General features: G+C 43.0%; 1 protein-coding gene across 1 annotated transcript in view; it reads right to left on the bottom strand.

Moving 5' to 3' along the window:
* The window catches only part of stab1 (stabilin 1), a 336738-nt gene that overhangs the window by 140682 nt on the left and 168324 nt on the right, over positions 1-27732 (bottom strand). The window contains exons 17-32 of the mRNA XM_071364529.1: positions 23593-23745; positions 23438-23500; positions 22956-23048; positions 20482-20568; positions 15618-15729; positions 14599-14785; positions 12641-12734; positions 10308-10466; positions 8152-8247; positions 6978-7073; positions 6677-6724; positions 5138-5265; positions 2051-2162; positions 1428-1505; positions 1179-1280; positions 338-442 (exon numbers count right to left, since the gene is read on the bottom strand). Of these exons, the coding sequence (XP_071220630.1) occupies positions 338-442; positions 1179-1280; positions 1428-1505; positions 2051-2162; positions 5138-5265; positions 6677-6724; positions 6978-7073; positions 8152-8247; positions 10308-10466; positions 12641-12734; positions 14599-14785; positions 15618-15729; positions 20482-20568; positions 22956-23048; positions 23438-23500; positions 23593-23745 (1713 nt within the window). The remainder of the gene's footprint in view (positions 1-337; positions 443-1178; positions 1281-1427; positions 1506-2050; positions 2163-5137; positions 5266-6676; positions 6725-6977; positions 7074-8151; positions 8248-10307; positions 10467-12640; positions 12735-14598; positions 14786-15617; positions 15730-20481; positions 20569-22955; positions 23049-23437; positions 23501-23592; positions 23746-27732) is intronic.

Below are 27732 nucleotides of genomic sequence, written 5' to 3'. Positions count from 1 at the left end.
TCAGGTAATCTACCTACCAGGTGTGTAGAGTTGGTCTGTCTCAGGTAATCTACCTACCAGCTGTGTAGAGTTGGTCTGTCTCAGGTAATCTACCTACCAGGTGTGTAGAGTTGGTCTGTCTCAGATAATCTACCTACCAGCTGTGTAGAGTTGGTCTGTCTCAGGTAATCTACCTACCAGCTGTGTAGAGTTGGTCTGTCTCAGGTAATCTACCTACCAGGTGTGTAGAGTTGGTCTGTCTCAGGTAATCTACCTACCAGGTGTGTAGAGTTGGTCTGTCTCAGGTAATCTACCTACCAGTTGTGTAGAGTTGGTCTGTCTCAGGTAATCTACCTACCAGCTGTGTAGAGTTGGTCTGTCTCAGGTAATCTCGGACGGCGGCGTCGTGTGGAAGTAGGAGCGTATAATCATAGACACCAATCTCCTCTGTCAGGTTGTAGAGCTGGAGGGAGATTACGGTGAAAAACAGAAAGCAAAGTCAATAATATCTCTGATCGAGCTGATACCAGACACGTAACAGACACATACTGGCATTTCAAATATGTTCAAATACTTGAATGCTGTTCTATTCCATTGGTTCCATTGTAACAGAAAGCTAAATCAAACACAAGTCACATGTATGGAAGGCCTGGGGGAGGCAGGTTGGACTTAAGGTGTGTCTACCTCTTTCCCTACTGTATTTATTTATTTATTTATTTTGCTCCTTTGCACCCCATTATTTCTATCTCTACTTTGCACATTCTTCCACTGCAAATCTACAATTCCAGTGTTTTACTTGCTATATTGTATTTACTTTGCCACCATGGCCTTTTTTTTGCCTTTTACCTCCCTTATCTCACCTCACTTGCTCACATTGTATATAGACTTATTTTTCTACTGTATTATTGACTGTATGTTTGTTTTATTCCATGTGTAACTCTGTGTTGTTGTATGTGTCGAACTGCTTTGCTTTATCTTGGCCAGGTCGCAATTGTAAATGAGAACTTGTTCTCAACTTGCCTACCTGGTTAAATAAAGGTGAAATAAATAAATAAAAATAAAATGTGGAGGAAACATGTAAATATTGTTACCTTGGTCCTAGCATGTAACAGCAGAGCACACGCGTCCTGTCCAGGGGGTGTATTTGTGCATCAAGCTGCCTTACGTTACAACGTACCGACCTACCAAAAATAACGTACCAGTGCTGCCTGTGTAAAGAGACTGAAGGTAGGGGTGGTGTTGAGGAACTGCATCAGGCCTGGGGGTTCTGGTGGGATGTCTGACAAGGGGGGGAACAGAACCTGAAAACACAAAACCATCAACACAGGATTGATTTAACCTCTAACAACCCTTGCTTGTGTAAAAGCTTTTGGAATATTCAATTAAAACAAGTTTGTGTGAAGTTGATTTGTATCCACAGACTAAAGCAGTGACCTGTTACACGTTACCGTATTAATGATGTGGATGTATCCGTTGATAGAAGGGATGTTGGGGGTGAGGATGGTTGCATTCTCTATCCTAACTTCCTGAAACATAAAGAAGAACCAGGATGTTGGCGGTGAGGATGGTTGCATTCTCTATCCTAACTTCCTGAAACATAAAGAAGAACCAGGATGTTGGGGGTGAGGATGGTTGCATTCTCTATCCTAACTTCCTGAAACATAAAGAAGAACCAGGATGTTGGGGGTGAGGATGGTTGCATTCTCTATCCTAACTTCCTGAAACATAAAGAAGAACCAGGATGTTGGCGGTGAGGATGGTTGCATTCTCTATCCTAACCTCCTGAAACATAAAGAAGAACCAGGATGTTGGCGGTGAGGATGGTTGCATTCTCTATCCTAACCTCCTGAAACATAAAGAAGAACCAGGATGTTGGCGGTGAGGATGGTTGCATTCTCTATCCTAACCTCCTGAAACATAAAGAAGAACCAGGATGTTGGCGGTGAGGATGGTTGCATTCTCTATTCTAACTTCCTGGAACATCAAGAAGACCGTCAAAGTCAGATCATCTTGAGACATGGCTGTAGACGCTATGGCAACAAGAGCAACGATAACAACATCTTCAACTTACCCCACCAACAGTTTTAACCTCCCATGTAGTAGGCAAGTGTAGAGTGGGTAACCGCTGGTTGACCTGCTTTTCCAGGTCCTCTATGGAGAATATCCCCCGGAGGAAGTGGGCTCTGGGGAGGAAGAGGAGTGTGTCTCAGGCCGGGATTCAATCTAATCGCGTGTTATAATCTCGTTTACAATCGCTTGGAATTTTTTTCTTTATTTCAACGAGACCAAATAAATGAATAAAATAGGCAATGCCGCTTTTAAAGGCAATTTGGATTGAGCCGACATATGTGGCGTTTTATGGCGAACCTGATCTCCACCTATGCTGGAACGTTGCCTTTAAAAGCAGAATTGTCTACAACCCGTGATTGGATTGAATCCCGGCCATATGCTCCCGGGGTGACGTTTCCCTCGGGTACAGAGCTCGGATCATCTTCCCGTGAGCCAATCCTAACCTAAACCATAAGTGGGGAAAATGCTAATCTGATCCGAGATTGGCATGTAGGTCGAGGCAACTCCGTGTCTTAGAGCAGTGGTTTCCAAACTGTGGGGCGAGCCCCCCCAGGCATGGGGACTTGAAACTTACGCTTGAAAGTTGTAATAGTAGAATGAACAAAGTGCAATTTAGAACTTGGGTATTGCATCATCAGTTCCTCTTGTCATTACAGACCTTAGAGAGATATTTATAACTTGACATGTCAGTCATTACAGACCTTAGAGAGATATTTATAACTTGACATGTCAGTCATTACAGACCTTAGAGAGATATTTATAACTTGACATGTCAGTCATTACAGACCTTAGAGAGATATTTATAACTTGAAATGTCAGTCATTACAGACCTTAGAGAGATATTTATAACTTGTCAGAAATGTCCAGATCAACTAGCCCATGTCAGCTAACGTTTTTTTAGCCATTAGATTTTATAGTAATGTTCTAGTCACTCAAATATCACATTAATACACATTAGACATGGCAAAATGTAGAGAATTGCAAGAAAAGGAGCTTTAAAACAGCAAAGTTCTCTGAACTCCATGACAAAATGTGTTGAATTGCGGAGAAATAAGCTTCAAACCTGCAATATTTTCTCTCTGCCGACAAGAGGGGTGTGAACAGTTTGTGTCATGAACAATGCTTGTGCCCATAGAAATAGACTTGGGGCGCAGGATGTTCCCCAATACTGGATGGGGGGCCTGACAGAAAAAGTTTGAATACCACTGCTTTAGAGGGTAAGCTATGGTATGGTATGGTAAGGTATGGTATGGTACGGTATGGTATGGTAAGGTATGGTATGGTAAGGTAAGGTAAGGTATGGTATGGTATGGTATGGTACGGTATGGTACGGTACGGTATGGTATGGTACGGTATGGTATGGTATGGTACGGTACGGTATGGTACGGTATGGTATGGTACGGTATGGTATGGTATGGTACGGTATGGTATGGTATGGTACGGTATGGTATGGTATGGTACGGTACGGTATGGTATGGTAAGGTACGGTATGGTATGGTACGGTACGGTACGGTACGGTATGGTACGGTACGGTACGGTACGGTACGGTACGGTATGGTACGGTACGGTATGGTACGGTATGGTATGGTATGGTATGGTACGGTACGGTATGGTATGGTATGGTACGGTACGGTACGGTACGGTATGGTACGGTACGGTACGGTACGGTACGGTACGGTACGGTACGGTATGGTACGGTACGGTATGGTATGGTACGGTACGGTATGGTATGGTACGGTACGGTACGGTATGGTACGGTACGGTATGGTACGGTACGGTACGGTACGGTACGGTATGGTACGGTACGGTATGGTATGGTACGGTATGGTATGGTACGGTATGGTATGGTACGGTACGGTACGGTATGGTACGGTACGGTATGGTATGGTACGGTACGGTATGGTACGGTACGGTACGGTATGGTACGGTACGGTACGGTATGGTATGGTACGGTATGGTATGGTACGGTACGGTACGGTACGGTACGGTACGGTACGGTATGGTATGGTACGGTATGGTATGGTACGGTACGGTATGGTATGGTACGGTATGGTATGGTATGGTACGGTATGGTATGGTACGGTATGGTACGGTACGGTATGGTATGGTACGGTACGGTATGGTATGGTACGGTACGGTATGGTATGGTACGGTATGGTATGGTATGGTATGGTAAGGTATGGCATGGTATGGTATGGTATGGCATGGTATGGTACGGTATGGTATGGTATGGCATGGTATGGTATGGTATGGCATGGCATGGTATGGTACGGTAAGGTAAGGTACGGTAAGGTATGTTATGGTAAGGTATGGTAAGGTATGGTATGGTATGGTAAGGTATGGTATGGTATGGTAAGGTATGGCATGGTATGGTATGGCATGGCATGGCATGGCATGGCATGGTATGGTACGGTAAGGTAAGGTACGGTAAGGTATGTTATGGTAAGGTATGGTAAGGTATGGTACGGTAAGGTATGGTACGGTAAGGTAAGGTATGGCATGGTATGGTATGGTATGGTACGGTAAGGTAAGGTAAGGTATGGCATGGTATGGTAAGGTATGGTAAGGTATGGTATGGTACGGTAAGGTATGGTATGGTACGGTAAGGTATGGTAAGGTAAGGCATGGCATGGTAAACTACGGTATGGTATGGAATGGCATGGTTAGTTAAGGTATGGTATGGTAAGGTATGGTAAGGCATGGTATGGTAAGTTAAGGTATGTTAAGGTATGGTAAGGCATGGTTAGTTAAGGCATGGCATGGTAAGGTAAATTACTTTAGAAGGTACGGGAGCCTGTAGCGGCTAAACCAGAAGTCCTGCTCAGAGGTGGTTAGATTGGCATGGTAAGGTATGGTAAGGTATGGTATGGTAAGGCATGGTAAGGCATGGTAAGGTATGGTATAGTAAGGCATGGTAAGGCATGGTATGGTATGGTATGGTATGGTAAGGCATGGTAAGGCATGGTAAGGCATGGTAAGGCATGGTAAGGTATGGTAAGGTATGGTATGGTAAGGCATGGTAAGGCAAGGTATGGTATGGTATGGTAAGGCATGGTAAGGCATGGTAAGGCATGGTAAGGTAAATTACTTTAGAAGGTACGGGAGCCTGTAGCGGCTAAACCAGAAGTCCTGCTCAGAGCTGGTTAGATTGCGGATAACGTCCCTGGAAGGCACCAGAGCCGTTATATTCCCACTCAGGTCAAACTCTGACGACCTCTAAGAGAGGGGACAGAAACAGAAAGGATCAATCCCTGACATTTATAAAGTGCCTTCGGAATGTATTCACACCCCATGACTTTTCTACATTTTGTTATGTTACAGCCTGAATTTAAAATGGATTAAATTGAGATTTTATGTCATTGGCCTACACACAATATCCCATAATGTCAAAGTGTAATTATGTTTTTAGAAATGTGTACAAATTTTAAAAAAAATGAAAAGCTGAAATGTTTTGAGTGAATAAGTATTCAACCCCTTAGTTATGTCTAAATAAGTTCAGGAGTAGAAATGTGCTGAACAAATCACATTCTGTGTGCAATAATAGTGTTTAACATGATTTTTAAATGACTACCTCATCTCTGTACCCCGCACATGCAATTACCTGTTAGGTCCCTCAGTCGAGCAGTGAATTTCAAACACAGATTCAACCACAAAGACCAGAGAGGTTTTCCAATCGTTTTCCACCATTCATTTTTTCCCATATGTGATTTTACAAACACTTAAAATAAGGGCTGTGTTTCGTGTAGACTTACACTGGTGGCACATTTTGATAACTGTGTAAATCTCTCTAAAACAAGGTGACTTTTAGCATGGTGGGGGCTGCATCATGTTATGGGTATGCTTGTCATCGGCAAGGACTTGGGAGTTTTTTTTGGATTAAAAATAAATGGAATAGCGCTAAGGACAGGCAAAATCCTAGAGGAAAACCTGGTTCAGTCGGCTTCCCTACAGACGCTGGGAGATAAGTTCTCCTTTCAGCAGGACAAAAACATAAAACACAAGGACAAAAACATAAAACACAAGGACAAAAACACAAAACACAAGGACAAATACGTACTGGAGTCGCTTGTGACACTGAATGTTCCTGAGTGGCCTAGTTACAGTTTTGCCTTAAATGGGTTGAAAATCTATGGCAAACCTTGACAATGTCTGTCTAGCAATGATCACCAACCAACTTGACAGAGCTTAAATAATACATAAATTAAAAAAAATGAAAATATTGTTCAATCCAGGTGTGCGAAAGCTCTTAGAGACTTACCCAGAAAGACTCACAGCTGTAATCACTGCCAAAGGTGCTTCTACAAAGTATTGACTCAGGGGTGTGAATACTTACGTAAATTAGATATTTCTGTATTTAATTTTCTATAGATATGCTAAAATGTCTAAAAGCATGTTTTAACTTTGTCATTATGGTGTATTGTGTGAAGACGGGTGAGACAAATAATCTATTTAAACAATTTTTTATTCAGGCTGTAACAACAAAATGTGGAATAAATCGAGGGGTATGAATACTTTCTGAAGACTCTGAATCTACAGGAATATGATGTGTAGAAATACAAATACATCTTAAATTATATGGAGAGAGTTAGAGCCAAAAGGAAAGTACAAAAAATAGACCACTACAGACCTGTATCAGGCGGTGAAAACCATACAGATTGATATTCATGTCCAGTTCCTAACAAACAAAACAAGTCAATAACAGTCAGTGAAGCAGTACCAACCACCTTGTACTGTCTACGCAAGGCAGGGGTGTATTCACTAGTAACCAAATGGAAGCACACAGAAGGAAACACTACCTGAATTTGTCCAATGGAAACTCTTGTTTTTTTGGTTTCCGTTTCAATTTTACTCGCTACGGTGCAAAACGTTTTGCAACAGTGTCAGACTAATGAATACAACCCAGGTGCCACAGGTACAGTATAGCCTACCTCTAGCATCATCCCGTAGCACGTGACTCCGTCTCCAACATACCCTTCTGGACAGACACAGAGGATGTTTTCTCCATCCACTGACTCACACTTAGCCTGAGGACACCAAACCACAACAACACTTTACTAGGCATAAAGGACTCTGGGAAACCTGGCCCTTTGGGGGGCTGAAAAACACAGCCTCATATACAATATCCTTATATGGCTGGTTAGAATCAAGCTAGAAGGATCATGATAAAGAGCGGCAAATATCTGAGAGGAGATGGAGGTTTAAAACAGACAATCTGAGAAGAGATGGAGGTTTAAAACAGACAATCTGAGAGGAGATGGAGGTTTAAAACAGACAATCTGAGAAGAGATGGAGGTTTAAAACAGACAATCTGAGAGGAGATGGAGGTTTAAAACAGACAATCTGAGAGGAGATGGAGGTTTAAAACAGACAATCTGAGAGGAGATGGAGGTTTAAAACAGACAATCTGAGAGGAGATGGAGGTTTAAAACAGACAATCTGAGAAGAGATGGAGGTTTAAAACAGACAATCTGAGAGGAGATGGAGGTTTAAAACAGACAATCTGAGAGGAGATGGAGGTTTAAAACAGACAATCTGAGAGGAGATGGAGGTTTAAAACAGACAATCTGAGAGGAGATGGAGGTTTAAAACAGACAATCTGAGAGGAGATGGAGGTTTAAAACAGACAATCTGAGAAGAGATGGAGGTTTAAAACAGACACAATCTATTTTAGAAGAGATAGAGGTTTAAAAGATATAGATTTAAAACAGACACAACAGCTTATGCAAAATGGCATTCCAGTCTATTGCAAAAACACTATAAGGCTCTGTCCCAAGTGGCACCCTATTACCACAGGGCTGTGGTCTAAAGTAGTGTTCTATGTAGGGAATAGGGCTCTGGTCTAAAGTAGTGTTCTATGTAGGGAATAGGGCTCTGGTCTAAAGTAGTGTTCTATGTAGGGAATAGGGCTCTGGTCTAAAGTAGTGTTCTATATAGGGAATAGTGCTCTGGTCAACAGTAGTGTTCTATGTAGGGAACATGGCTGTGGTCTAAAGTAGTGTTCTATGTAGGGAATAAGTTGCCATTTGGGACGCACACACAAATACAATAAATTACTTTGTGTGGGGATAAAAGGTGACAGGTAAATTAAAGACATGTACGAACCAGAGAATGGCATCCTCCGTTGTTTTTCTGACAAGGGTTGATGAGATCACAGACTGTCCCATCCCCCATGTAACCCCTCAAACAGGTACACTCACTCTGAGAACACAAGAGACAGGTAAGGGTAAGGGGTTACATGTCCATCTGTCTGTCTAACCCCTCTTACAGGTACCCTCACTCTGAGAACACAAGAGACAGACTTTGAGGTACTAGTAGTAGTTGAAGTATAAAACGTTATTATCCGTCAAAGGGATAAATAGACACTGACTTCAGAAAACATTAGGAACACGTTAATATTGAGTTACTTCAGTGCCTTGTTGGAAACAGGATGCATGTTTTGGAATACTTTTATTATGTACAGGCTTCCTTCTTTTCACTCTGTCATTTAGGTTAGTATTGTGGAGTAACTACCATGTTGTTGATCCTACCTCAGTTTTCTCCTATCACAGCCATTAAACTCTGTACCTGATTTTAAAGTCACCATTGGCTCTCAGTTTTTCACAATTCCTGACATTTAATCCGAGTAAAAATTCCCTGTTTTAGGTCAGTTAGGATCACCACTTTTTTTTAAGAATATGAAATGTCAGAATAATAGTAGAGATAATTACTTATTTCAGCTTTTATTTCTTTCATCACATTCCCAGTCGGTCAGAAGTTTACATACACTCAATTAGTATTTGGTAGCATTACCTTTAATTTTTTTAACGTGGGTCAAACGTTTCGGGTAGCCATCCACAAGCTTCCCACAATAAGTGGGGTGAATTTGGGCCATTCCTCCTGACAGAGCTGGTGTAACTGAGTCAGGTTTGTAGGCCTACTTGCTCGCACACACTTTTTCAGTTCTGCCCACAAATTTTCTATAGGATTGAGGTCAGGGCTTTGTGATGGCCACTCCAATACCTTGACTTTGTTGTCCTTAAGCCATTTTGCCATAACTTTGAAAGTATGCTTGGAGTCATTGTCCATTTGGAAAACCCATTTGCGACCAAGCTTTAACTTCCTGACTGATGTCTTGAGATGTTGCTTCAATATATCCACATAATTGTCCACCTCATGATGCCATCTATTTTGTGAAGTGCACCAGTCCCTCCTGCAGCAAAGCACCCCCACAACATGATGCCGCCTCCCCCATGCTTCACTGTTGGGATGGTGTTCTTCAGCTTGCAAGCCTCACCCTTTTTCCTCCAAACATAATGATGGTCATTATGGCCGAGCAGTTCTATTTTTGTTTCATCAGACCAGAGGACATTTCTCCAAAAAGTTCCATCTTTGTCCCCAATTGCAGTTGCAAACCGTAGTCTGGCTTTTTTATGGAGGTTTTAGAGCAGTGGCTTCTTCCTTGCTGAGCGGCCTTTCAGGATATGTCGGTATAGGACTTGTTTTACTGTAGATACTTTTGTACCTGTTTCCTCCAGCATCTTCACAAGGTCCTTTGCTGTTGTTCTGGGATTGATTTGCACTTTTTGCACCAAAGTATGTTCATCTCTAGGAGACAGAACGCGTCTCCTTCCTGAGCGGTATGACGGCTGCGTGGTCCCATGGTGTTTATACTTGCATACTATCGTTTGTACAGATGAACGTGGTTCCTTTGGCGTTTGGGAATTCCTCCCAAGGATGAACCAGACTTGTGGATGTCTACAATTATTTTTCTCATGTCTTGGCTGATATCTTTTGATTTTCCCATGATGTCAAGCAAAGAGGCACTGAATTTGAAGTAGGCCTTGAAATACATCCACAGGTACACCTCCAATTGACTCAAATGATGTCAGTTAGCCTATCAGACGCTTCTAAAGCCATGACATCATTTCCTGTAATTTTCCAAGCTGTTTAAAGGCACAGTCAACTTAGTGTATGTAAACTTCTGACCCACTGGAATTGTGATACAGTGAATTATAAGTGAAATAATCTGTCTGTAAACAATTGTTGGAAATATTACTTGTGTCATGCACGAAGTACATGTTCTAACCGACTTGCTAAAACTATAGTTTGTTGACAAGCAATTTGTTGAGTGGTTGAAAAACGAGTTTTAATGACTCCAACCTAAGTGTATGTAAACTTCCCACTTCAACTGTATGTGTTGCTGGCAATGGTATTACCCGTTAGACCAGCCTCAGGGACTAGCAGCAATCTGTTTAGCAGCAGAACCATACATAACATACCTGTCCTGGGCCTAGAGACTTGCAGTCTGCATCCTTATGGCAGCCACCTCTGGTCTCCAGGAGACAGTTGTCCACCTCAGTACAGACCAGGCCATCTCCTGTCCAGCCCTCGTTACAAACACACGACACGTTAGCTGGCCCTGAGGACTCACACTGGGCCTGAGGAGAGAGATGGACATACAACACAATACATGTTAGCTGGCCCTGAGGACTCACACTGGGCCTGAGGAGAGAGATGGACATACAACACAATACACGTTAGCTGGCCCTGATTACACACACTAGACCTCAGAGGATATGGTAACACACTGGACCTCAGAGGATATGATAACACACTGGACCTCAGAGGATATGGTAACACACTGGACCTCAGAGGATATGGTAACACACTGGACCTCAGAGGATATGGTAACACACTGGACCTCAGAGGATATGGTAACACACTGGACCTCAGAGGAGAGGATATGGTAACACACTGGACCTCAGAGCAGAGGATATGGTAACACACTGGACCTCAGAGCAGAGGATATGGTAACACACTGGACCTCAGAGGATATGGTAACACACTGGACCTCAGAGGAGAGGATATGATAACACACTGGACCTCAGAGGATATGGTAACACACTGGACCTCAGAGGAGAGGATATGGTAACACACTGGACCTCAGAGGATATGGTAACACACTGGACCTCAGAGGATATGGTAACACACTGGACCTCAGAGGATATGATAACACACTGGACCTCAGAGGATATGGTAACACACTGGACCTCAGAGGAGAGGATATGGTAACACACTGGACCTCAGAGGAGAAGGTTATGGTAACACACTGGACCTCAGAGGATATGGTAACACACTGGATCTCAGAGGATATGGTAACACACTGGACCTCAGAGGATATGATAACACACTGGACCTCAGAGGATATGGTAACACACTGGACCTCAGAGGATATGGTAACACACTGGACCTCAGAGGATATGGTAACACACTGGACCTCAGAGGATATGGTAACACACTGGACCTCAGAGGATATGGTAACACACTGGACCTCAGAGGATATGGTAACACACTGTACCTCAGAGGAGAGGATATGGTAACACACTGGACCTCAGAGGATATGGTAACACACTGTACTTCAGAGGATATGGTAACACACTGGACCTCAGAGGATATGGTAACACACTGGATCTCAGAGGATATGGTAACACACTGGACCTCAGAGGATATGGTAACACACTGGACCTCAGAGGATATGGTAACACACTGGACCTCAGAGGATATGGTAACACACTGGACCTCAGAGGATATGGTAACACACTGGACCTCAGAGGATATGGTAACACACTGGACCTCAGAGGGTTATGGTAACACACTGGACCTCAGAGGATATGGTAACACACTGGACCTCAGAGGATATGGTAACACACTGGACCTCAGAGGATATGGTAACACACTGGACCTCAGAGGATATGGTAACACACTGGACCTCAGAGGATATGGTAACACACTGGACCTCAGAGGATATGATAACACACTGGACCTCAGAGGATATGGTAACACACTGGACCTCAGAGGAGAGGATATGGTAACACACTGGACCTCAGAGGATATGGTAACACACTGGACCTCAGAGGATATGGTAACACACTGGACCTCAGAGGAGAGGATATGGTAACACACTGGACCTCAGAGGAGAGGATATGGTAACACACTGGACCTCAGAGGATATGATAACACACTGGACCTCAGAGGATATGGTAACACACTGGACCTCAGAGGAGAGGATATGGTAACACACTGGACCTCAGAGGATATGATAACACACTGGACCTCAGAGGATATGGTAACACACTGGACCTCAGAGGATATGGTAACACACTGGACCTCAGAGGATATGGTAACACACTGGACCTCAGAGGAGAGGATATGGTAACACACTGGACCTCAGAGGAGAGGATATGGTAACACACTGGACCTCAGAGGAGAGGATATGGTAACACACTGGACCTCAGAGGATATGATAACACACTGGACCTCAGAGGATATGGTAACACACTGGACCTCAGAGGATATGGTAACACACTGGACCTCAGAGGATATGGTAACACACTGGACCTCAGAGGAGAGGATATGGTAACACACTGGACCTCAGAGCAGAGGGTTATTATATTACACCAATACGGTTAACGTCCGTTAGCTATTCCCAACACCCGATTGAGAGATTCCTGTAATCAGGAAGGACTAAACAGGAAATCCATATGGGCCTTGGTAAAAACTTGTGCACTAAATAGGGAACAGGATGCCATTTGGGCGGGGTCCTGAGTCTTACGTTCACATCACAGCCTCCTCTGTCAGCCTTCAGGCAGGGGTTGACCAGGATGCAGGAGTGTCCATCTCCTTCATACCCCGACATACACTCACACCTGTCACACACAGGGACACACACGTTAATAATGTAGATATAGATAATAATAACATAGACAATAGTATAGATTATAATATAGATAATAATATAGATGATGATATAGATAATAATACTATAGATAATAATATACATTATAATATATATTATAATATAGATAATACTACTATAGATAATAATATATATTATAATATAGATAATATAGATAACAATACTATAGCTAATACTATAGATAATAATATATATTATAATATAGATAATACTAATATAGACAATAGTATAGATATTATAATATAGATAATACTAATATAGACAATATGATAGATTATAACATATATTATATAGATAATAACAATATAGACAATAGTATAGATTAAATAAATCATAATAATAATAATTAAACATTTAATTAAAAAACACAAGAAGTAGATATAAGTTGAAGAAAAACACACACACACACATCTGTTACACACAGGGACACACTCATCTGTTACACACAGGGACACACTCATCTGTTACACACAGGGACACACTCATCTGTTACACACAGGGACACACTCATCTGTTACACACAGGGACACACTCATCTGTTACACACAGGGACACACACACATCTGTTACACACAGGGACACACACACAACTATTACACACAGGGACACACACACATCTATTACACACAGGGACACACACACATCTGTTACACACAGGGACACACACACAACTAATACACACAGGGACACACACATCTGTTACACACAGGGACACACACACACAACTATTAAACACAGGGACACACACACATCTGTTACACACAGGGACACACACACAACTGTTACACACAGGGACACATACATCTGTTACACACAGGGACACACACACACATATGTTCCACAAAAGGACACACACACTAGTAATGGGGGAAAGCATCTATAAAGTTACATTACTGACTGAGACCCTTGGAGCACTGACTGAGGCCCCTTGGAGCACTGACTGAGACCCCTTGGAGCACTGACTGAGGCCCCTTGGAGCACTGACTGAGGCCCCTTGGAGCACTGACTGAGACCCCTTGGAGCACTGACTGAGGCCCCTTGGAGCACTGACTGAGGCCCCTTGGAGCGCTAACTGAGGCCCCTTGGAGCACTGACTGAGGCCCCTTAGAGCGCTGACTGAGACCCTTGGAGCGCTGACTGAGACCCCTTGGAGCACTGACTGAGGCCCCTTGGAGCACTGACTGAGACCCCTTGGAGCACTGACTGAGGCCCCTTGGAGCACTGACTGAGACCCTTGGAGCACTGACTGAGGCCCCTTGGAGCACTGACTGAGGCCCCTTGGAGCACTGACTGAGGCCCCTTGGAGCACTGACTGAGGCCCCTTGGAGCACTGACTGAGGCCCCTTGGAGCACTGACTGAGGCCCCTTGGAGCACTGACTGAGGCCCCTTAGAGCGCTGACTGAGACCCTTGGAGCGCTGACTGAGACCCCTTGGAGCACTGACTGAGACCCCTTGGAGCACTGACTGAGACCCCTTGGAGCACTGACTGAGACCCCTTGGAGCACTGACTGAGGCCCCTTGGAGCACTGACTGAGGCCCTTGGAGCACTGACTGAGACCCCTTGGAGCACTGACTGAGGCCCCTTGGAGCGCTGACTGAGGCCCCTTGGAGCACTGACTGAGACCCCTTGGAGCACTGACTGAGGCCCCTTGGAGCACTGACTGAGGCCCTTGGAGCACTGACTGAGACCCCTTGGAGCGCTGACTGAGGCCCCTTGGAGCACTGACTGAGACCCCTTGGAGCGCTAACTGAGGCCCTTTGCTCCACTAGCAATAAGTAAGCTAAGTAAGTAAGCTAAGTAAGTAATACTGACGTGGTGTGGCTGCCGACGAAGCTGCAGAAGGCGTGGACATGGCAGTGTTCAGATAGACCATCAGAGTTACAGGCCTTAGCCTCCTTATCACAGTAGTTTCCAGAGTAACCCTCCAGGCAGGAGCCCCCTCTACATGCACCCTTACTGCCTGGGCGGTTATCACACACACCATGGAGACAGCGGCAGTCTGGAGACGACGAGGGGGGGGGGGGGGAGGGACAAAGAGAGGAAAGAGGGGAGACAGAGAGAGGGGCAGGGGGGACAAAGAGAGGAAAGAGGGGAGACAGGGAGAGGGGGGAGGGGGGAGAAAGAGGAGAGAGGGAGGGACAAAGAGAGGAAAGAGGGGGGAGAGAGAGGGGGAGGGGGGACAAAGAGAGGAAAGAGGGGAGACAGAGAGAGGGGGGAGGGGGGAGAAAGAGGAGAGAGGGAGGGACAAAGAGAGGATAGAGGGGAGACGGATAGAGGGGGGAGGGGGAAGAAAGAGGAGAGAGGGAGGGACAAAGAGAGGATAGAGGGGAGACGGATAGAGGGGGGAGGGGGGAGAAAGAGGAGAGAGGCAGGGACAAAGAGAGGAAAGAGGGGAGACAGAGATAGGGGGGAGGGGGGAGAAAGAGGAGAGAGGCAGGGACAAAGAGAGGAAAGAGGGGAGCGGGATAGAGGGGGGAGGGGGGAGAAAGAGGAGAGAGGGAGGGACAAAGAGAGGAAAGAGGGGAGACAGAGAGAGGGGGGAGGGGGGAGAAACAAGATAGGGATTCTTAAGTTAGATTTGACCATGATTTTCCTTTAGTTTATAATCAAGGAGAGAAATGTGAAATGGCTCCTTCTATGGTGCACCACGTCTGGGCAGCTCCATATGGGGATTAGATACAACAGGACTGGAGAAATAATATTTAAGTGTCCCAAGTGGCATCCTCTTCCCTATATAGTGCCCTACTTTCGACCAGAACCCTATGGGCCGTGGTCAACAGTAGTACACACTATAGGGAATAGGGCACTATAAAGTGTAACTAAACACCCACCCTGGTCACACATCTCTCCGTGTTTGTTGGGGTCGGAACAGATGTGACAGGCGATCCCCTTGAAGCCCTCCTCGCAGTGACATGACCCGTTACCATGGATACCATCAAAACACTACACACACACAGAAAGGTCACAGGTCAAAGACATGGAGACAGGACGTGGTGATGGTTAAAGATAATATATACTGTATATATATATATATATATATATATATATATATATATATATGTATAGATAATACTATTATAGATAATAATAATATAGATAATAATAATATAGATAATAATAATAATAAAGATAATAATTTTATAGACCATAATAATAATAATAATATAGATAATAATATTATGATAATAATAATATAGATAGTAATATAGATAATAATAATATAGATAATAATATAATAATAATATAGATAATAATATTATGATAATAATAATATAGATAGTAATATAGATACTATTATAGATAAGAATAATAAAGATAATAATATAGCTAATAATAATAATAATATATATAACATTTTGATAATAGAAATAATAATACAGATAATAATAACATAGATAATACCATAGATAATAATAATATAATTGATAATATAGATAATAATATAGATACAAATTACTAATATACTAATATACTAATATAGTATACTAATATAGATCATTATAATATAGATACTAATATAGATAATAATAATAATATAGATAATAATAATAATGGTATAGATAATCATAATATATGTAATAATATAGATATTAATAATATAGATAATTATAACAATAATAATATAGATCATAATATAACAAATAATACAGTTAATATAGATAATAATATAGATAAATATAATAATAATATAGATAATAATAATAATATAGATTATAATGTAGATAATTATATAAAAGTAATAAAGATGATCATATAGATAATAATAATAAAGATAATTATATAGATAATAACAATCAAGATAATAATATAGATCATTTTATAGATAAAAGTATAGATTATTAGATTATAATAAAACAACAGAAGAAGTAGATATAAATTGAGGAAATGCAAGAATGTACATGTCAGGGCCAGTACCCTATTCAATGTGCAGGGGTATTGGAATGGTTGAGGTGGGTTCGTTCATTAAAAAGTGACTGGTAGCAGGATATACATGTAAACAGGGCTGAAAAGTGACTGGTAGTAGGAATATATACAGTTGAAGTCGGAAGTTTACAAACACCTTAGCCAAATACATTTAAACTCAGTTTTTCACAATTCTTGACATTTAATCATAGTAAAAATTCCCTGTCTTAGGTCAGTTAGGATCACCACTTTATTTTAAGAATGTGAAATGTCAGAATAATAGTAGAGAAAATGATTTATTTCAGCTTTTATTTCTTTCATCACATTCCCAGTGGGTCAGAAGTTTACATACACTTAATTAATATTTGGTAGCATTGCCTTTAAATTGTTTAACTTGGGTTAAATGTTTCAGGTCACCTTCCACAAGCTTCCCACGATAAGTTGGGTGAATTTTGGCCCATTCCCCCTGACAGAACTGGTGTAACTGAGTCAGGTTTGTAGGCCTCCTTGCTCGCACACACTTTTTCAGTTCTGCCCACAAATGTTCTATGGGATTGAGGTCAGGGCTTTGTGATGGCCACTCCAATACCTTGACTTTGTTGTCCTTAAGCCATTTTGCCACAACTTTGGAAGTATGCTTGGGGTCATTGTCCGTTTGGAAGACCCATTTGGACCAAGCTTTTACCTTCCTGACTGATGTCTTGAGATGTTGCTTCAATATATCCATATAATTTTCCTACCTCATGATGCCATCTATTTTGTGAAGTGCATCAGTCCCTCCTGCAGCAAAGCACCGCCACAACATGATGCTGCCTCCCCCGTGCTTCACGGTTGGGATGATGTTCTTCGGCTTGCAAGCCTCCCCCTTTATCCTCCAAACATAATGATGGTCATTATGGCCAAACAGTTCTATTTTTGTTTCATCAGACCAGAGGACATTTCTCCAAAAAGTTCCATCTTTGTCCCCATGTGCAGTTGCAAACCATAGTCTGTCTTTTTTATGGCGGTTTTGGAGCAGTGGCTTCTTCCTTGCTGAGTGGCCTTTCAGGTTATGTCGATATAGGACTCGCTTTACTGTGGATATAGATACTTTTGTACCTGTTTCCTCCAGCATCTTCACAAGGTCCTTTGCTGTTGTTCTGGGATTGATTTGCATTTTTTGCACCAAAGTACGTTCATCTCTAGGAGACAGAATGCATCTCATTCCTGAGCGTTATGACGGCTGTGTGGTCCCAAGGTGTTTATACCTGGGTACTATTGTTTGTACAGATGAACGTGGTACCTTCAGGCGTTTGGAAATTGCTCCCAAGAATGAACCAGACTTGTGAAGGTCTACCATTTTTGATTTTCCCATGATGTCAACCAAAGAGGCACTGAGTTTGAAGGTAGGCCTTGAAATACATCCACAGGTACACCTCCAATTGACTCAAATGATGTGAATTAGCCTATCAGAATCTTCTAAAGACATGACATTTTCTGGAATTTTCCAAGCTGTTTAAAGGCACAGTCAACTTAGTGCATGTAAACGTCTGACCCATTAGAATTGTGATACAGTGAATTATAAGTGAAATAATCTGTCTGTAAACAATTGTTGGAAAAATTACTTGTGTCATGCACAAAGTAGATGTCCTAACCGACTTGCTAAAACTATAGTTTGTTAACAAGAAATGTGTGGAGTAGTGGAAAAACAAGTTATAATCACTCCAACCTAAGTGCATGTAAACTTCCGACTTCAACTGTAAATACTTAAGCTAATAAACTAATGGTAAATTATACACTGAGTATACCAAACATTAAGAACACCTTCCTAATATTGAGTGTCACCCCCCCATCCACAGGGATGCTGGTCCATGTTGACTCCAATGCTTTCCACAGTGGTGTCAAGTTGGCTGGACGTCCTTTGGGTGGTGGACCATTCTTGATACACACGGGAAACTGTTGAGCTTGAAAAACCCAGCATCGTTGCAGTTCTTGACACGAACCGGTGCACCTGGCACCTACTACCATAACCCGCTCAAAGGCATTTAAATATTTTGTCTTGTCCAGTCACACTCTGAATGGTACACATACACAATCCATGTCTCAATTGTCTCAAGGCTTAAAAATCATTCTTTAACCTGTCTGCTCCCCTTCATCTATACTGATTGAAGTGGATTTAACAAGTGACATCAATAAGGGACCATAGCTTTCACCTGGATTCACCTGTTCAGTCTATGTCATGGAGAAACCAGGTGTTCATAATGTTTTGTACACTCACTGTATACAGCAGTCACGATAACACATGAAAACTCTCAGGAGGTAGAAGGGTTGGCATTTGACCATCAGGTATTCCACGATTGGAGAATAATCGGTGGAGACTTCCTCTATAGACTGAGCTTATAGACTGAGCTTATAGACTGAGACTACAGACTGAGACTACAGACTGAGAATATAGACTGAGACTACAGACTGAGTTTACAGACTGAGACTACAGACTGAGACTACAGACTGAGACTACAGACTGAGTTTACAGACTGAGTTTACAGACTGAGACTGAGACTACAGACTGAGACTACAGACTGAGACTACAGACTGAGACTACAGACTGAGAATATAGACTGAGACTACAGACTGAGACTATAGACTGTGACTACAGACTGAGACTACAGACTGAGACTACAGACTGAGACTACAGACTGAGACTACAGACTGAGACTACAGACTGAGACTACAGACTTAGACTACAGACTGAGACTACAGACTGAGACTATAGACTATTATCTACTGAGCTAGTCTGCACACATTTTATTGTTGATGAAGAGACAGACCACTCCCACTCTGGATTTCAAATCAAAATCAAATTTAAAAAATTGTCACATGCTTGTCACAACAATGTGTAGATGAACAGTGAAATGCTGACTGGGCCTTTTCCAACAATGTGTAGATGAACAGTGAAATGCTGACTGGGCCTTTTCCAACAACGCAGAGTTAAAGACAAGAGGTAAACAACAATGTGTAGATGAACAGTGAAATGCTGACTGGGCCTTTTCCAACAATGTGTAGATGAACAGTGAAATGCTGACTGGGCCTTTTCCAACAACGCAGAGTTAAAGACAAGAGGTAAACAACAATGTGTAGATGAACAGTGAAATGCTGACTGGGCCTTTTCCAACAACGCAGAGTTAAAGACAAGATCATTACAATAGAAATCGTGACACAGTGAATAACGAATGTCCCTGAATGTCCTGTCCGCTCGGTGAATGGAGAATCCATCGAGTTGGATAGCCATGGAGGGGGTATCTTGTCCGAAAGCAATGTTTCAGCACAAAAAACCTGAGAACATTGCAGTTACGAGAGTCACGTAGATAGCATATCCGCGTTCGGAGGTCATCCGTCTTATTTTCAAGTGACTAGGATGGACAGAAGTGGTGGCTGGTTTTCCCTTCGCCTTAGTCTCACTTAGCTCTCCTGCCTCTTTTCCGCTGGCGTTTCCTCTTGGGTAGCTCGAAGATTGGGTCGGAGGTACACAAAGAGCCCGTGGCAGATGAGTCGAAGTCGAAGCCAGAATTTCGCTTAGTAACTGCCGACCTGATGTTCAAAAGTTTTTGTAAGATCATAAGAAAATATTGCGGATACATTGAAGATAAACGCCAAAAGAATCACAAAATAGCAAAGTTGGGTCGGTGTTCGCAAGACAGCAACCAAACACTATGGCTCCATCTTTCCATCTTGTGTGTGCGTGTGCGTGTGTGCGTGCGTGCTCGTCAGACTGCTGAGAGAACGATTTGCTAGGGAGAGAGAGTCTTTACTTACAGTGCCTTTGCCATAACAGGGTGTCTGGAAACCTCCTGTACACGTTTTACACTCAGGTCCATAGAACCCACTGCAGCACTCTGCTCTCTGAAACTCAACAGCAACAAATCACTCACTGAGACAGCAGGGTCGCAAACGCACCCTATTCCCTGTGTAGTGCAATACTTTTGACCATGGCCCATAGGGCTCCACAGGACTCCACAAAGCTCTGGTCAAAAGTAGTGAACTACTTAAAGAATAGGGTACCATTTGGTCCGCAAGTCTGTTGTCATCCTAACCAAAACTATTTGTTAACGTCATGTTCGTATTTAATCTCTTTCTTTACTTTATTTTTCATTAAGAAGATATTGCTATAAACATACCAGACATATCATTCTCTTTCTCTCTCTCTCTACATGATGAATGAAAAAGATACAGGAAATGAACCAAGAGCTGAGCCAGGAAAAGAACCAAGAGATGAGCCAGGAAAAGAACCAAGAGCTTAACAAGGAAAAGAACCAAGAGCTGAGCCAGGAAATGAACCAAGAGCTGAGCCAGGAAATGAACCAAGAGCTGAGCCAGGAAATGAACCAAGAGCTTAACAAGGAAAAGAACCAAGAGCTGAGCCAGGAAATGAACCAAGAGCTTAACAAGGAAAATTAACCAAGAGTTGAGCCAGGAAATGAACCAAGAGCTTAACAAGGAAAATTAACCAAGAGCTTAACAAGGAAAATGAACCAAGAGCTGAGCCAGGAAAAGAACCAAGAGCTTAACAAGGAAAATGAACCAAGAGCTGAGCCAGGAAATGAACCAAGAGCTTAACAAGGAAAAGAACCAAGAGCTTAACAAGGAAAATGAACCAAGAGCTTAACAAGGAAAAGAACCAAGAGCTTAACAAGGAAAATGAACCAAGAGCTTAACAAGGAAAATGAACCAAGAGCTTAACAAGGAAAATGAACCAAGAGCTTAACAAGGAAAAGAACCAAGAGCTTAACAAGGAAATGAACCTAGAGCTTAACAAGGAAAATGAACCAAGAGCTTAACAAGGAAAAGAACCAAGAGCTTAACAAGGAAAATGAACCAAGAGCTTAACAAGGAAAATGAACCAAGAGCTGAGCCAGGAAAATAACCAAGAGCTTAACAAGGAAAATGAACCAAGAGCTGAGCCAGGAAATGAACCAAGAGCTTAACAAGGAAAATGAACCAAGAGCTTAACAAGGAAAATGAACCAAGAGCTTAACAAGGAAAAGAACCAAGAGCTTAACAAGGAAAATGAACCAAGAGCTTAACAAGGAAAATGAACCAAGAGCTTAACAAGGAAAAGAACCAAGAGCTTAACAAGGAAAATGAACCAAGAGCTTAACAAGGAAAATGAACCAAGAGCTGAGCCAGGAAAAGAACCAAGAGCTTAACAAGGAAAATGAACCAAGAGCTGAGCCAGGAAATGAACCAAGAGCTTAACAAGGAAAAGAACCAAGAGCTTAACAAGGAAAATTAACCAAGAGCTTAACAAGGAAAAGAACCAAGAGCTTAACAAGGAAAATGAACCAAGAGCTTAACAAGGAAAATTAACCAAGAGCTTAACAAGGAAAAGAACCAAGAGCTTAACAAGGAAAATGAACCAAGAGCTTAACAAGGAAAATGAACCAAGAGCTTAACAAGGAAAAGAACCAAGAGCTTAACAAGGAAAATTAACCAAGAGCTTAACAAGGAAAATGAACCAAGAGCTGAGCCAGGAAAAGAACCAAGAGCTTAACAAGGAAAATGAACCAAGAGCTGAGCCAGGAAAAGAACCAAGAGCTTAACAAGGAAAATAACCAAGAGCTGAGCCAGGAAAATTAACCAAGAGCTTAACAAGGAAAAGAACCAAGAGCTTAACAAGGAAAATGAACCAAGAGCTTAACAAGGAAAATGAACCAAGAGCTTAACAAGGAAAATTAACCAAGAGCTTAACAAGGAAAAGAACCAAGAGCTTAACAAGGAAAATTAACCAAGAGCTTAACAAGGAAAATGAACCAAGAGCTTAACAAGGAAAAGAACCAAGAGCTTAACAAGGAAAATTAACCAAGAGCTTAACAAGGAAAATTAACCAAGAGCTTAACAAGGAAAATGAACCAAGAGCTGAGCCAGGAAAAGAACCAAGAGCTTAACAAGGAAAATGAACCAAGAGCTGAGCCAGGAAATGAACCAAGAGCTTAACAAGGAAAAGAACCAAGAGCTTAACAAGGAAAATGAACCAAGAGCTTAACAAGGAAAAGAACCAAGAGCTTAACAAGGAAAATGAACCAAGAGCTTAACAAGGAAAATGAACCAAGAGCTTAACAAGGAAAATAACCAAGAGCTTAACAAGGAAAAGAACCAAGAGCTTAACAAGGAAAATGAACCAAGAGCTTAACAAGGAAAAGAACCAAGAGCTTAACAAGGAAAATGAACCAAGAGCTTAACAAGGAAAAGAACCAAGAGCTTAACAAGGAAAACGAACCAAGAGAACTTACCTCAATAGTAGTGTTGCAGTATTTAGCACAACCTTTATTGAGCGTGGGGTTGAAAGGAAATGCCTCATAGTCACAATCCTTCATGTGACTTTGCTGTGGTACAGAAACAACAATAAGTACTGTATCTTAATAGCAACAGAAGAGGGTCGTTAGCCTACAGGGCCGGTACCCAACAGAACCAATATAAATAGTTGTATCCTGTGCAGGCATTTGACAAAAAACAACAACAGTTGATTAGATTTGAGTGTAGATAAATCATTAGAAATATGTGTCATTGTTTATGAAGCTGGTATTTTAAATAGTAGGAACTACTTTGTATAATAATACAGGTCATGAGCTGAATAGAGATGCAGACATGGAGCCACACTGAAAAAGATGGAGCAGAAGCTTAGGATCTTATCACTGCATCAGGCATAGCAGACACAGGTGTTTAACAGCCACCTTCATGAGAGGAATAGAAAACATTGCTGTGATTATTTTACCAGTTCTATGCTTCCCTTGGGGCAATGGGACTCATAGAGATAGCTGCACCTCACACACGGACCCTGGAGAACAGACACACAAACAACATCACAATGCCGCAGCCATTTTTTTCCAATTAGACTAGACTAGAACAGAACAGAATGTTCCCACCTACCACGATGATTTTGTTCTCTGTGACATCACATCTCTTAGGCAGGATGGGGACGATCGAGGGCGGGACTAGAAGCCCGTCAATCATATGGATCACACCATTGGATGCCATAATATTAGTAATCTGAAGAGGTTTCCCGCCCAGCAGCACCAGGCCCTGTCAGACACATAAAGAGAAATACCAATGGAGATGTCCTTAAAAAGGGGAAGTTCAGAATTGTATAATTTATGATAGATGGTTTTTCATCCTGAAAGTGGTCCAATGTCTCTAACATTAAGTTATAAAATAGTGACCCTCCCCTTTAACAAATCACAATTAAATGACAATTCAAGTAAACATTAAAGAACACTGAGTCATGATTCACATGATCATCCTATCATTTAGTTCTGCCTTTAAGAATCAACACTATTTTACAGAAAAGACCCAGTGTCTCCCAAATGTCACCCTGTTCCTTATGTAGTACCCTACTGTTGACCAGGGCCTATAGAGAATAGGGTGTAGTACCCTACTGTAGACCAGGGCCCTATAGAGAATAGGGTGTAGTACCCTACTGTTGACCAGGGCCTATAGAGAATAGGGTGTAGTACCCTACTGTTGACCAGGGCCTATAGAGAATAGGGTGTAGTACCCTACTGTTGACCAGGGCCTATAGAGAATAGGGTGTAGTACCCTACTGTTGACCAGGGTCCTATAGAGAATAGGGTGTAGTACCCTACTGTAGACCAGGGCCTATAGAGAATAGGGTGTAGTACCCTACTGTTGACCAGGGTCCTATAGAGAATAGGGTGTAGTACCCTACTGTTGACCAGGGCCTATAGAGAATAGGGTGTAGTACCCTACTGTTGACCAGGGCCTATAGAGAATAGGGTGTAGTACCCTACTGTTGACCAGGGCCCTATAGAGAATAGGGTGTAGTACTACTGTTGACCAGGGCCCTATAGAGAATAGGGTGTAGTACCCTACTGTAGACCAGGGCCTATAGAGAATAGGGTGTAGTACCCTACTGTTGACCAGGGCCTATAGAGAATAGGGTGTAGTACCCTACTGTTGACCAGGGCCTATAGAGAATAGGGTGTAGTACCCTACTGTTGACCAGGGCCTATAGAGAATAGGGTGTAGTACCCTACTGTTTACCAGGGCCTATAGAGAATAGGGTGTAGTACCCTACTGTAGACCAGGGCCTATAGAGAATAGGGTGTAGTACCCTACTGTTGACCAGGGCCTATAGAGAATAGGGTGTAGTACCCTACTGTTGACCAGGGCCCTATAGAGAATAGGGTGTAGTACCCTACTGTTGACCAGGGCCTATAGAGAATAGGGTGTAGTACTACTGTTGACCAGGGCCTATAGAGAATAGGGCGTAGTACCCTACTGTTGACCAGGGCCTATAGAGAATAGGGTGTAGTACCCTACTGTAGACCAGGGCCTATAGAGAATAGGGTGTAGTACCCTACTGTAGACCAGGGCCCTATAGAGAATAGGGTGTAGTACCCTACTGTTGACCAGGGCCTATAGAGAATAGGGTGTAGTACCCTACTGTAGACCAGGGCCTATAGAGAATAGGGTGTAGTACTACTGTTGACCAGGGCCTATAGAGAATAGGGTGTAGTACCCTACTGTTGACCAGGGCCCTATAGAGAATAGGGTGTAGTACTACTGTTGACCAGGGCCTATAGAGAATAGGGTGTAGTACCCTACTGTTGACCAGGGCCTATAGAGAATAGGGTGTAGTACCCTACTGTAGACCAGGGCCTATAGAGAATAGGGTGTAGTACCCTACTGTTGACCAGGGCCTATAGAGAATAGGGTGTAGTACCCTACTGTTGACCAGGGCCTATAGAGAATAGGGTGTAGTACCCTACTGTAGACCAGGGCCTATAGAGAATAGGGTGTAGTACTACTGTTGACCAGGGCCTATAGAGAATAGGGTGTAGTACCCTACTGTTGACCAGGGCCCTATAGAGAATAGGGTGTAGTACTACTGTTGACCAGGGCCTATAGAGAATAGGGTGTAGTACCCTACTGTTGACCAGGGCCTATAGAGAATAGGGTGTAGTACCCTACTGTAGACCAGGGCCTATAGAGAATAGGGTGTAGTACCCTACTGTTGACCAGGGCCTATAGAGAATAGGGTGTAGTACCCTACTGTTGACCAGGGCCTATAGAGAATAGGGTGTAGTACCCTATTGTTGACCAGGGCCTATAGAGAATAGGGTGTAGTACCCTACTGTTGACCAGGGCCTATAGAGAATAGGGTGTAGTACCCTACTGTTGACCAGGGCCTATAGAGAATAGGGTGTAGTACCCTACTGTTGACCAGGGCCTATAGAGAATAGGGTGTAGTACCCTACTGTAGACCAGGGCCTATAGAGAATAGGGTGTAGTACCCTACTGTTGACCAGGGCCTATAGAGAATAGGGTGTAGTACCCTACTGTTGACCAGGGCCTATAGAGAATAGGGTGTAGTACCCTACTGTTGACCAGGGCCTATAGAGAATAGGGTATAGTACCCTACTGTTGACCAGGGCCTATAGAGAATAGGGTGTAGTACCCTACTGTTGACCAGGGCCTATAGAGAATAGGGTGTAGTACCCTACTGTTGACCAGGGCCTATAGAGAATAGGGTGTAGTACCCTACTGTTGACCAGGGCCTATAGAGAATAGGGTGTAGTACCCTACTGTTGACCAGGGCCTATAGAGAATAGGGTGTAGTACCCTACTGTTGACCAGGGCCTATAGAGAATAGGGTGTAGTACCCTACTGTTGACCAGGGCCTATAGAGAATAGGGTGTAGTACCCTACTGTTGACCAGGGCCTATAGATAATAGGGTGTAGTACCCTACTGTTGACCAGGGCCTATAGAGAATAGGGTGTAGTACCCTACTGTTGACCAGGGCCTATAGAGAATAGGGTGTAGTACCCTACTGTTGACCAGGGCCTATAGAGAATAGGGAGTAGTACCCTACTGTTGACCAGGGCCCTATAGAGAATAGGGTGTAGTACCCTACTGTTGACCAGGGCCTATAGAGAATAGGGTGTAGTACCCTACTGTAGACCAGGGCCTATAGAGAATAGGGTGTAGTACCCTACTGTAGACCAGGGCCTATAGAGAATAGGGTGTAGTACCCTACTGTAGACCAGGGCCTATAGAGAATAGGGTGTAGTACCCTACTGTTGACCAGGGCCTATAGAGAATAGGGTGTAGTACCCTACTGTAGACCAGGGCCTATAGAGAATAGGGTGTAGTACCCTACTGTAGACCAGGGCCTATAGAGAATAGGGTGTAGTACCCTACTGTAGACCAGGGCCTATAGAGAATAGGGTGTAGTACCCTACTGTAGACCAGGGCCTATAGAGAATAGGGTGTAGTACCCTACTGTAGACCAGGGCCCTATAGAGAATAGGGTGTAGTACCCTACTGTTGACCAGGGCCTATAGAGAATAGGGTGTAGTACCCTACTGTAGACCAGGGCCTATAGAGAATAGGGTGTAGTACTACTGTTGACCAGGGCCTATAGAGAATAGGGTGTAGTACCCTACTGTTGACCAGGGCCCTATAGAGAATAGGGTGTAGTACTACTGTTGACCAGGGCCTATAGAGAATAGGGTGTAGTACCCTACTGTTGACCAGGGCCTATAGAGAATAGGGTGTAGTACCCTACTGTAGACCAGGGCCTATAGAGAATAGGGTGTAGTACCCTACTGTTGACCAGGGCCTATAGAGAATAGGGTGTAGTACCCTACTGTTGACCAGGGCCTATAGAGAATAGGGTGTAGTACCCTATTGTTGACCAGGGCCTATAGAGAATAGGGTGTAGTACCCTACTGTTGACCAGGGCCTATAGAGAATAGGGTGTAGTACCCTACTGTTGACCAGGGCCTATAGAGAATAGGGTGTAGTACCCTACTGTTGACCAGGGCCTATAGAGAATAGGGTGTAGTACCCTACTGTAGACCAGGGCCTATAGAGAATAGGGTGTAGTACCCTACTGTTGACCAGGGCCTATAGAGAATAGGGTGTAGTACCCTACTGTTGACCAGGGCCTATAGAGAATAGGGTGTAGTACCCTACTGTTGACCAGGGCCTATAGAGAATAGGGTATAGTACCCTACTGTTGACCAGGGCCTATAGAGAATAGGGTG

Source organism: Salvelinus alpinus, chromosome 2, assembly GCF_045679555.1.
Source record: "Salvelinus alpinus chromosome 2, SLU_Salpinus.1, whole genome shotgun sequence".
Classification (NCBI taxonomy): domain Eukaryota; kingdom Metazoa; phylum Chordata; class Actinopteri; order Salmoniformes; family Salmonidae; genus Salvelinus; species Salvelinus alpinus.
Note: the sequence above shows the minus strand (reverse complement) of the source record. Positions and strands in the feature narration are given on the sequence as shown.